Source organism: Amblyraja radiata, chromosome 26 (assembly GCF_010909765.2).
Source record: "Amblyraja radiata isolate CabotCenter1 chromosome 26, sAmbRad1.1.pri, whole genome shotgun sequence".
Classification (NCBI taxonomy): Eukaryota; Metazoa; Chordata; class Chondrichthyes; order Rajiformes; family Rajidae; genus Amblyraja; species Amblyraja radiata.
Window position 1 is genome coordinate 1,209,707 of NC_045981.1, and position 13,077 is coordinate 1,222,783.

General features: G+C 41.9%; 1 protein-coding gene across 7 annotated transcripts in view; it reads right to left on the bottom strand.

Annotated features, from left to right (window-relative positions):
- The window catches only part of arhgap44 (Rho GTPase activating protein 44), a 188,205-nt gene that overhangs the window by 17,877 nt on the left and 157,251 nt on the right, over positions 1 to 13,077 (bottom strand). For 5 of the 7 annotated variants that reach the window (XM_033044039.1, XM_033044038.1, XM_033044034.1 and 2 more), the window contains exons 14-17: positions 12,527 to 12,640; positions 8,571 to 8,662; positions 7,963 to 8,143; positions 1,244 to 1,465 (exon numbers count right to left, since the gene is read on the bottom strand). In XM_033044039.1, the coding sequence (XP_032899930.1) occupies positions 1,244 to 1,465; positions 7,963 to 8,143; positions 8,571 to 8,662; positions 12,527 to 12,640 (609 nt within the window). The remainder of the gene's footprint in view (positions 1 to 1,243; positions 1,466 to 7,962; positions 8,144 to 8,570; positions 8,663 to 12,526; positions 12,641 to 13,077) is intronic. The other 2 variants (XM_033044040.1, XM_033044037.1) reach the window with 1 other exon arrangement.

Genomic DNA, 13,077 nt, shown 5'->3' on the forward strand with positions numbered 1-13,077 from the left:
CCCTCTGCAGATGCCGCCTGACCCACTGAGTTACAAAACCCCAGTGGCTTTGCTTCGTATAATATGTCCTTCAGCATTCCTGACTGCTCTGCTACTTATTTTGATCTTGAATAATTTGTATTTCATATCCATGAATGCTTCTTGTTTAGTAAGTGCACATCCTAGTGTTGAAAATGTAAACTCAGTCCCCATACATTTTAGAGTCATGGGGTCATGTGGCACAGAAGCAGACCCTTCGGCCCAACTCATCTATGCCGGCAGAGATGTCCCATCTAAGCTAGTCCTATTTGCTTGTGCTTGGTACATATCTCACGACGGAGAGAGAATGCCACTGCCCTCTGTTCCTTCCTGACATCATCTTTGAATGATCTTAATTTAAGCTTCTCTCCCTTCCCTGGACCTTCTGAGCAAATAAATATTTTTTGCCTAATTATTCAAATCAACCTCAATTAGAAGATCCAAGTTTGAAGACTTCAAACTTGAGTTCCTCCAACACTTTGAGTTTTGTTGAGGGTTCCAGCATCTGCAGTTCCTTGTGTCCCTAGATCAACTGTCCATTTCCTTAATCAACTATGTGCCAGGATCATAGAAACATAGACATAGAAAATAGGTGCAGGAGTAGGCCATTCGGCCCTTCGAGCCAGCACCGCCATTCGATAGGGTCATGGCTGATCATCCAAAATCAGTACCCCATTCTGGCTTTTTCCCCATATCCCTTGATTTCCTTAGCCCGAAGAGCTAAATCTAACTCTCTCTTGAAATCAAAACGGCGGGGCAGACTCAATGGGTGAAATGGCTTAATTCTGCTCCTGTATCCTATGATCCTACGACTTTGTTGGGCAGTTTTGCGTTCTATGAGGCACTGCCGATCTCTATGCCGCCACCCTGAACATCAGTCACTATTTAAGTGATGTTACCTTCTTGTCAAACAAATGCCACTGAACATTTTGCCTTCACGATGACCAAAGATGAGATTGGAGAAGTTTTAGGGCCACAATGGATTTGATAGTTGGTGCAGTGAATGCCCAAGAGGACTGTGCACTCGTTTCTGATTCAGCTCACTGACTGCACGTACTACAAGCTGGGGTGACAGTGAAGCGGAATGGTGGGAGCGAGGAGCGAGGGGGGGGGGGGGGTGTGGAGGTGGTGGTGGGGAGGTGGTGTGGGGGGGGGGGGGAAGAGGATGGAAGGAAAGCTCCGGAAGCTTGTTGACACAGACAGGGCAGCGGGCCCACGCTCTTACCTGACTTGTTCAGCCCCTGTGAGTGGGCCGCTAGGTGGAGGAGTGGGGGTGGGAGAGGTGGAACTTTCTACAGGCTGCTCGGGGATTGGCGACTGAGACGTGGCGGCAGGTTCAGCGGGCGGAGGAGGGGGCTGCATGCCAGGTGGGGTGGAGGATGGCTTTCGGACAATGGAGGAGCCTCTACGGACCACCCAGGAGGTGTCCATCACCCTCACGCCCATGCTACAAGAACACAGAGACACCATCAACACTTTATAGAGGCGAACGCTGGGTTTCAAAAATAAATAATTCTACAGGAAGATACAGAAGAGACCACTTCAAAGTACATTCAACTATCGCCCAGGGACAGCATTAGCATATCACTTATATTCTTGAAATGCAACATAATAATCTAGTGTGTGCACAACAAATAATATCGGATTCACAAAAGTTACATGCAACTATTATTTCAAGTCAGCTCCAAAGTCTAAAGAATCACTGTAACCAAAGTTGAATTACAGACAAGTAAATCATCTCAATTGAGTGATGGATGTAAAAGTCGATGTTATATCCAAAATATATCACGGCTTTTGAACTTGGCTTTTATGCTTTTGCAAACATTACATTGATCTAATATAATAACAATTGCAAAATTAGTTGAGAATAGTATAATTAATGCACCTTTTCACATCCAATGTCCACAGGGAATATACACACACATTATTATGATTTACTGGGAATTTAGCAATGATCTACGTATCAGCAAATCCTATTGCCAGCAAATTAAAATCTTATGTTGAGGTAATTAACATTTCAAAATATAAAGGACTTGGTTTTTTTTTACATTTAACTCATTGACATTTCAGCTTCTACAGTAATCATATGCTCAATACCCAGTTTTAATTTTACTACCTGCATCATGTTTAAAATGTTGATTCTCTTGGTCAACTAACGATGGTACTAAATGATACGCACCCAGATCACCAAAAAATGATTTTGAAAGATAGACTCGTTGCCCTTGCAACATGGATAATACTGGCTATCTTGTTTCCTTTTTGTATAAAAAGAATTGTATTACATTTGTAATATCTGGAGTGAGATGGAAAAAAAATGATGCCACACTTACCTAATGTATATCCATACACACATCTGCACCCACATGCCTGTATACACAGATTCATATATATAGTGTCCAAGGACACACCATCTAAAACTGTTTTTGAATGCACGTCCACATACATGTACACATCCATACAGGTTCACCCCAACTGCACCGGCAACACACAAAGCACCCTGACACCACTCTGGTTGTGGTGAAGAGGATTTACTTTCCAGAACAAGTCACATTGTGTTTTCAGCCCAGCTATGAGGCAGGAGTTTATCTATAGTGTAGACTGGTCACTTCTCTCTTTATTGCACACTTTTTGGCATTTTATGTCTGGCCTTTGTCCACCTATCTGCCAATCGACCCCCCCTCACTAATATCCTCCCAGTATGTGTCCTACACATCCTCCTAGTATAGTCCTGCCTCCATTTCTTCCAGCTTTCTCCCTGTATCCAATGTTTTTGCTTCTCAGTACTATTTAAATTCATAAAATGCACACACATGTAAAATCAAGAGACAATGCAAATGTTCATATGTGAGAAATGGCAAATGTAAGTGTGTTCTTCTCTGTGAGCTGTGACTCTCTATATATTTTGAATCTTTCACCCAAACCTCTTCATGCTCATCTTCATGCTCATCTTATTATGTAAAGCCGGTTATGCAGACGTTATTGGTACAGTACCTTTGTATTTTCCTAAGGCTGCATTAGCAGAAACAAAACAGTACTATTTAGAACACAACATAAAGGGTTAAATGAATCAAAGAACAGTTATTGCAAAGGTTGCAGATGCCTATTAAGTAAAACAAGTGCGTTTGACAAAAAAGTAATGATTTAGCAGGATTGTATACAAAAGGTTCACACTAATGTATCTGTAACACTTTAACCCAGTGGTGAGGATATGTATGCACACATGTAGGGAAGCAGCTCTGCATACTCTTAATGTTAGGAATTGGCTTCTGATAATTAGACTATTGATTGGGTAAACTCTATGTTAGCACCGTGTGTGTGAAAACCAACGTGCACATTGGTGGTATAATACTGGAACAAAAAGGACATAAAGTGCTGGAGTAACACAGCGGGTCAGGCTGCACTTTTAGAGAACACGGATTGGCGACGTTTCAGGTAAGTATCCTACTTCAGTCTGAAGAAGGGTCCTGACCCGAAACATCACCAATCCATGTTCTCCAGAAATGCTGCCTGACCCGCTGAGATACTTCAGCACTTTGTGTCTTTTTTTGTAAACCAGCATCTGCAATTCCTGTCTCCATAATGCTCCAACAAGGCAGAAACTCTATATATGATACTATAAGCTGACCTTTCTTGGTCTAAAGTAACAGGGTTAACAGTTTTTAGAATTGGTGTGGAGGAGTTACAAGGATATGGCATGGAAAAATCAAAATGTCATTATTATCTTTTGAGTCCTCAGGACACCACGTTGAATCAATTTAGAAGTGCAGTCATTGATATTATGGCATGAAAAGTATTTGTATCCAAACTTCCATGCATAGGATTAATCTACTGCTGAAGAGGTAATATTGACACAAAATGGTAACTTTTCGGGTTCAAACCCCTCTTCAAATTGACTCTTTTCTCTAGAGATGCTGCCTGATCCGCTGAATTACTCCAGCTTTTTGTGTCTATCTTTGGTGTAAACCAGCATCTGCAGTTCCTTCCTACAAATATTGGCCAGGAGATTGGGGGAACTTTGAGATCTTCTAATGCTGCTATGAGGTCAGGTATGCAAGGCATAGTTTTGGCATCACATTTAAAAGATGATACCTCCAAAAATTCAATGTTCGCTTTGATCTAGACTGAGTACTCAGTCTAGATTACTTAGCCAATTCCAGAAACTGGGCTGAACTCCTAACTCTCCCAAGAGCTGAGAACTGGGGAAGTGACATTTCTAAGTTAAAACTAGGTTGTTTGGAATCATATGGTGCAACACAATTGTAAAAAATAACTGTTTCAGGACTGGACGAGGGTTGGTCAAGATTATAAATAATGATCTCCTTTTCTTTTTTATTTTATTTTCTTTTCTCTATTCTCTCTCTCAACTTTCTTCATTTACTCGTTTTCTTTTTTCACACACTATATATTTCACATCTTTCTATCCTTTACTATCTAACTTCTTTTTCTTATTCTAATCTTTTTTCAGTGTAACAAAAAAAAAGTTGTACATAAAATGTATTATGAAAATATATATTAGGCACTTTGGTGCCATATGACTGTACTTACTTCTAATAAAATAAATATTTTTTTTTAAAATAAATAAATAAATAACTAGGTTGCACTCGGTTCCATTTGTCATTGTCCTCACTTTTATGGCAACTCAAGTCTAGACTAAACAAGTATAAAAAGTAATAAAAAGGAACTGCAGATGCTGGTTTATAGCTAAGATCATCACAAAGTGCTGGAGTAACTCAGCGGGCGAGGCAGCATCTCCGGAGATAATGGATAAGTGATATTTCAGGTCGGGACCCTTCTTCAGAGGGGAGGACTGGAAGCAAGAATAGACCAGGACACAGCAGGGTCAGCAACAGATGACCTCAAGCAGAGAGGTTCCCTGACAGGACAATTATTGGCCAGGGACAGTGTGATCCCAAGAGGGAGACAGCATTGCATACAACTGTGGAACTGGTTAACTGATATTTCGTGCAGAAAGGGAGGAGCAGGGTGGAAGAAACCAAGGGGAGTGAAGTGTTTGTAGAAGTTGCCTAAAATTTAGAGAATTCAACGTACATACCGCTGGGTTGTAAGCTACCCAAGCGAAATATGAAATGCTGTTTCACCAAGTTGTGTGTGGCCGGCATCACTCCGGCAATGGAGGAGGCCAAGTATATTTCCTTTAAGTACGTTTGTAAGTCTCACAGTGACTTTAGTTTAGTTTAATTTAATTTAGTTTACTGATACAGCGCAGAAACAAGCCCTTCGGCCCATCGAGTCTGTGCCTACTTGTGCTATCTTATGAAGCACTCGTGAACATTTACAATTTCCACTGAAGCCAATTAACCTACAAATCTGTAAGTCTTTGGAGTGTGGGAGGAAACTAGAGCACAAGGGAGAAAACCACAGGGAGAGCGTACAAACTATGTTCAGACAGGACCCATGGTCAGGATCGAACCCGTGTCTCTGGCGCTGTAAGGCAGCAACTCTACCACTGCACCACCCTGTTGCCAATGCCTTTGTGGAAACATATAAATAAACAAGATTGGCAAACTCTGTGTTAGGTTAAAGTGTTACAAGACAAAGTGTGGACCATACAGCATAGAGTCTGGTATACTTTTAACTGGAATGAAAAGATTTACAAAATAAAGCAAGCTTATTTTATGCTGCTATTTTTAAAGTGCCTGTATTTTGGTGTAAATTCAAAAGATTGCTTACCACAGGAACCAGGTTGGACAAGATGCAGAGCGTGATCTCATGTAATTTAGGCTGTTAAAATGGTAAAATGTGTAGTCTGGGCAAGAGTACTCGACTAACATGAACTTACAGCTAAAAGTATTCAGTTAACAGGAATGAAAACAGGTTGCAAACAAAAAAACGGAGTGCAGGAATGAATTAACATCACAATAACAGATTTAACAGCGGGCAAACGAGAATAGCAAGAAAGAAAATTCAACAGAAGCTGGAACGGGCTTGGTCAAACCACATAAAGTTACTCACATTGATAGACAGCAGCCAATGTGCAGTATGATCAGCATAATACCAAATAATGTTAATCGCAACAACTTTGTTACATTGAAGTAAAGAAGAGCCCTTAACAAGAGTGCATCATTCTCCTTTAAAATCTTTCCTCATCCTTTCTCTGTAGAAAGCTTTGCTCTTTTGGGGCCATGATGTCACTCATCGATACCTTACCCAAGAGGCAATTATTTATAAATGACCCTCAGTGGGCTATTCAAGTAAGGCAGCAGTCACACCAAGCCCAAACAGATCGATACCAAACACACACACACACTTTCAGCTGAGGTCCGTGGGGATGTCGACTAGTTTGTCCCTGTCTAACTCAGGAACTCTGGGGTCGATTGCACGGCTCCCCTCCAGGTCCTGGCATCTTTCTGGCTCGGTGACTTACCCGATACAACCTGAGAACCAGCAGAGGCCCATTTTTAATCATAGTCATGGGTACAGATCACAGGCAAACAGGTCACAGTGCAGGGGTAGACCTGCTGCCTTGCAGGGGCAGCCCCACATTCAATCCTGACTACGGGAGCTGCCTGTACATTCTCCCTGTGACCACGTGGGTTTTCTCCGGGTGCTCCGGTTTCCTCCCACACTCCAAAGACGTGTAGGTTTGCAGGTTAATTAGTTGGCTCCTGTAAATTGTTCCCAGCGTGTAGGATAGTACGGGTGTACGGGTGATCGCTGGTTGGTGCGGACTCGGTGGGCCGAAGGGCCTGTTCAGTTCTATTCACTGCAAGGTTTGCTCATGATCAGATCAAATATTTACCTCAAATATTTTTTTCCTTTGGAATCCGAATAAAATATTACTATCTGCCTTGAAATTTTCCAAAAAAAAAAATCTTACAATTGGTGTCTTCTATAGATGAAATACCAATGAAAACCATGGACTAAATAACCACAGAGAGGGATTTCCAGAGCCAAAGTGTAGTATTTATCCATTGTAGATTATACCTGCATCCAGGCTGACAGCATGAATGAGGCATGGTCCATATAACCAAACAATAGAGGCAATAGACAGTGCTTTGGGATATTTACCTTAAAATGCTAAAACTAATGAATGAATAGAAGTGAAACAAATGAAACTTATCTTGCTGATAAGAAGGGTTACATTTCATATGTATCTTCTCCAGATACTCTGTGATAGCAATATTCATGCTATATGTATTTCTGATCTCAATTTTTTCTCACACGAACACACATAAACGCATACACAAATGCCACACAGACACGCACACACAGAAGTCCGCATACACACGCATGCATACACACAGAGACACACAAACACAGACACACACACACCTACACGTGCACACACATACAGACATGCACAAATGACACACACACACAGCCACAGACACAGACACAGACACAGACACACACACACACACACACAGACAGAAAGACACACACACACACAAACAAACACACACACACACACACACACACACACAAACACAAACACCCACAGACACACATCCACACATCCACACATCCACACACACACACACACACACACACACAGCCATTAAAGGTTCTGGACATGCCCTGCAAAACTCACACTGTTGTCTCAGCATTCTGTGCAGTAGCATTGTGACCCTGATACTTTTAGTGCCAACTGTTGTGAAACAGTGCATTAAGCACCTTACAGCCAAGGGAATAAAGGATTTCATGCACATATCAAAAACAATGTTGCTGAGTGCTAAGCTGAAACCAAAAGTAAAACAGATATACTTATATGCATCGCTTTGAACTATTTTCATTAGATATTTTAAGATTACTGAGCTTGTAACCTCTAATGGTATTAAACATGTCAAATTAGTTTAAAGTATATCTCCTCATTGTTCCAATGTATATCGTTTCACTCCAGCTCAGAAGCAATCGTGCTTTGTATGTGGAAAAGCTGCTTTTTACATTAGAAATAGAGAAAGAAAGGCAGCAGCCCATACATACCCATCCTTTTTGTAAAACTCCAGCATCATATTGTCCGTGGCAACACTAAGGGGTCGCCTTGCCTGATCATGCTGCTTGCGGTCAGAATGATCAATGTCTGGAGAAGGCATCGAGTTGTAGTTTGCGTTGTGATTGGTGTGCAATGGGCTCCCGTAGCTTCCAGTTACGTTAAACTCAATATCTAATTTTGAAAGAGATACAAAACAAAGTATTTAATCCCCAGATTCAAACATATTAACATATCGTGATAAGTACGGGTGTCAGAGGTTATGGGGAGAAGGCAGGAGAACGGGGTTAGGAGGAGGAGATAGATCAGTAGATAGATCTGGATGGCAGAAGACAAAGTGGCAATAAAGGATTTTTTTGTGGTTGGCATGGATCTCAATTCCCCTTCTCTGGGCAGAGCCTGTACGTTTACCGGATATATTCATGTCATGATTCTGTACACCTCTACAAGACCACCCCTCTTTCTCCTGAACTCCAAGTAATAGACTCCGAGCCTACTCAACCTCTCCTTAGAGCACAGGCCCTCGAGTCTGGGCAACAGCCTCATAAATCTTCTCTATACCCCTTGCAGCTTGTAAATAGTTTACTAATTCAGCGCTTACCTCCTGGGAAGAACCAATCAGCATGTTGAATTATGGGTTCAATAATTCCCACAATTTGTATGGAAACTGTTGTCATCATTTCAGTCATGGACCTTCAGACAAAAAAAACATTCAACTTAACTGTGTTTCTGCGAATGAATTATCCCCAACAATAATTAGTACCTTACAACAAAGCTTTCTCCAGTTCTCCATGGTCTAATTGCGTCAGCTGATGTGACACTGGAACATTGAAAAGGACACAGTTGCCAGGTTCAGCATTCAATCTCTGTTTATGTTCCTTAGTACCTCCACCAATGTAAAGCACTTTGGTCAACGAGAGTTGTTTTTTAAATGTGCTATAGAAATAAAAGTGACTTGACTTGGTCATCACAAGGGTTGTAATAGAATTTGCATCAGCGACCAAAGGGTGGCACTATGGCACAGCAGGTTGAGCTGCGTTCGATCCTGACCTCGGGTTCTGTCTGTGTGGAGTTTGCACGTTCACCCTGTGACCGAGTGGGTTTCCTGCGGGTGCTCCGGTTTCCTCCCGCATTCCCAAAGTCGTAAGGGTTTGTTGGTTAATTGCACCTAGTGTGTAAGAAGTGGATGCTTCTTGATTAGTATGTGTGTCAGAGGTTACGGGGAGAAGGGGTTGAGAGGGAGAGATACATCAGCCATGATTGAATGGCAGAGTAGACTTGATGGGCCAAATGGCCTAATTCTGCTCTTATCACTTATGAACGTAATGCAAAAGTGCCTAACATAGAACTAGCTTGAACGTGTGATCGATGGTCGGCATGGACTCGGTGGGCCGAAGGTCTTGGTTCCAAGCTATATCTATAAAATAAACGAAACTAAATTAAACCAAGCTGGGGAAAGGCCTGAATAGCACGAGCCAATTGTGAGAATGTTGAGCGTGAGAAAGTTATGCTTTAATTTCTTCCTTGATGAAGAGATCATTGAATCAACGAGTCATCTTCAAACTCTCTCCATAGAAACAATGAATGATGGGCTCATAAATTCACAGGTTAGAGGAGCAGAATTGGGCCATTTGGCCCATCGAGTCTACTCCGCCATACAATCATGGCTGATCTACCATTCCCTCTTAACCCTATTCTCCTGCCTTCTCCCCACAACCCCTGGTTGGAATTGAAGAGTGATTTGTGTCTGCAGAATAAGACCTCTGTGTCAATTATTGCCCAAGAAACATTGAAATGAGTGCTGAGGCTGTAAACTGTGGTGAAGCATACCTGACACCTTTCACTATATTGCAATCTGGTAAAAAACGGCATCAAATTTGCAAAGTTAGCGATTTACCAGCTGGCAAGAGGCAGTTGCAGAGCCAGTTACAACTGAATGCTGATCTCAATCTGGAAGTGTAGTTATGTTTTTGATCTGTTAGAACAGTCGTGTGGATTGGGAGTACCGTACAGTAGGAAAACAGAAACTGTAATGGAATAACTTGTCTCAGAAGTAGTTACTGCAAGGAGCTTTGATTTTGGTCCCAATTTTTCACTTGTGTTCCACTCATTGATTCACAGAGCACAGAAACAGACTCTTTGACCCTCGCCATGCCACACTGAGTCCATCCATCACCCACTTACATTAATTAAATTCTGTAATCCCCACATTCCCCTCAACCCCTGCCTGAATCTCCCACTCACCCATATCCTCTGAGATGTTGGAGGAAACTGGAGCCCTCAGAAGAAAGAAAGAAGGAAAGAACTGCAGATGCTGGTTTAAACTGAAGATAGACACAAAAAGCTGGAGTAACTCAGCGGGTCAGACAACATCTCTGGAGAAAAGGAATAGGTGACACAAAAAACTGGAGCCTGAAACGTCACCTATTCCTTTTCTCCACGGATGTTGTCGAGTTACTCCAGCTTTTTGTGTCTATTTGCACGCAGAAGAAACCCGCGCGGTCTCAGGGAGAACGTGCAAACTCCACATGGGCTGTAACGAGGCTGGGATTGAACCCAGGTTGTTGGAGATGTAAGGCAGTAACTCTATCAGCTGTGCCATTGTGCCCTTTCAAATCATGTTTAAATGTATTAGATTGTACAAGAACATATGATAATCTGAATGAATACAGTGCAGAAACAGGCCCTTCGGCCCACTGAATCCGCACCGACCAACAATCACCCCGTACATTAGTTCTCTCCCTACACACCAGGCACAATTGTCAGAGGCCAACAAAGGTTTGAAGTTGAATACATTTTATAATAGGTTAATATTTTATAATAGATCTTTCATTATATTTTCTCTATTTTCCAGCCAGTGTTGAGATCTTGACACTGGGCCTTGAAGTAATCTTTGAGCCTGTACCAACAATCATTTCCCTCCTGACACCATCAAGCAGCTGAACTGACAATAAGACTGAATAAATCTCACAAGCGGCAAACAAAGAAAATAATAAGAACCAATATTATTTAACTCTTTGAGCATCCTACTGAAAAGAAAACAAGGATTGGAGCTAATTTGGACACTGAAATGAAATAACATTTTTAAATAAGGTGATTCTTAAATTTAAAAACCAATATATTGGTTAGGGTAGCACTGGTAGAGGTGTTGCATGAGGCCCAGATTTGATCTTGACCTTGATTGCTGTCAGTGTGGAGTTTGCATTATCTCCTTGTGACCCCATGCGTATCCTTCAGGAACTCCAGTTTCCTCCCACATCCCAAAGACATGTGGGTTTGTTGGTTAATTGGCCTCTAGAAATTGTCCATAGGGTGTATGGAGTGGATGTGGAAGCTGCATAACACAGAACTAGTGCGAATGGTGATCGGCCTGGACTTGGTGGAATGAAGGGCCTGTTTCCATGCTGTACCTCCGAACTGAAAATGTGGTGGGAAGAAATTCTAAGTCACACATTTAAAGTTAGTTGTACAGTATGAGCCCAGGGAGGTTGCTTATCAGTAATGACATTGAAAACTCAGACTCTGTTCAGAAAGCCTTGACATTTTGATTAATTGAACTGATAGAAAAATCTCTCATGAAAACAGGCACTTCAGCCCACTGAACCCACGCTGACCATCAATCACCCGTTCACACTAGTCCTGCTTAATCCCACTTTCTCATCCATTCCCTACACACTCGAGGCAATTGACAGAGGCCAGATAACCTGCAAACCCGCACATCTTTGGGATAAGGGGAGAAACCAGAGCACCCAGAGGAAACTCACACGGTCACCGGATGAACATGCAAACTTCACATAGACAGCACCCAAAGTCAGGATCTCTTGTGCTGTGAGGTAGCAGCTCTACCAGCAGCATTTTCAGAGGTTATTTGCAGTAAGAAGTTTGCAGAAAATGTTGAAACCATTGACTTAGAATTGGTTAACAGTCCACAAACTCTGTAGGAGCACAGTGTCACTGAAGAATATCTCTTGGGTTTCTGTATTTAATAGCAGAGAGGCAGATGAGAGTAGTTGCTAAAGTTATTTTACTATATATGACCATGAGCGTTGACAATATCACTATCAGACTGGGCATCATATCTGAGGAATGATGGGCTGGCTCTGGAGAGGGTCGCTGGAGGATGAGTGGGTACCTCATTGAAACATACAGAATAATGAAAGGCTTGGATAGAGTGGATGTGGAGAGGATGTTTGCACTAGTGGGAGAGTCTAGGACTAGAGGTCACAGCCTCAGAATTAAAGGATGTTCTTTTAGGAAGGAGATGAGGAGAAATTTCTTTAGTCAGAGGGTGGTGATTCTGTGAAATTATTTGCCACAGAAGGCTGTGGAGGCCAAGTCAAAGGATATATTTAAGGCAGAGATAGATAGATTATTGATTTGTATGGGTATCAGAGGTTATGGGGAGAAAGCTGGAGAATGGGGTTAGGAGGGAGAGATAGATCAGCCATGATAGAATGGTGGCGTAGACTTGATGGGCCAAATGGCCTAATTCTACTCCTATCACTTATGACCCTATGACTGTCAATGTAAAATCAAATTCAGGCAAAGAAATCTTACCCTTCGTTGGCTGTCCAGAGCAGATTGGGTCCCAGTACAATCGCCATGTTACCGGGTGTCATCTTGTTGGCATCTTGGTATTCTGTTAGTTTGGCTAAGAATTTTACCAAGTATCTGCAGTTAAAACAATTGCAACGAATAAATTAGCTCATTTTCAAACATTTTCAGAAATTTGCCACGATGACAATTAGCAATGAGGATAAAAACAATCGCAGCTCAATGTTCACACCCTGCTTTTGTTTCAGAAGATTGAGGTTATAATTGCATCTTTAACTCAGAAAACATCCCAAGCTGCTTCCTGGCGACTGATTCACAAATATATAAACTCCATGGAGAATGGGGTGAAAGAAATGGGTTTGGTGTTTGGTCTTAAATGAGGACAGGGCAGATGGAGAAGCAAGAGGGGATCAAAAGAGGAATTGCAGAAGTATGATGACTGAACACAGAGGTGGATCTATTAATCCTCTGGTTCTCTTAATCTTGTCACCTCAAACGTAGTCTATTACATGCTCCTGCAGAGCCATATCTAATATTACCGAACTTGAACATTC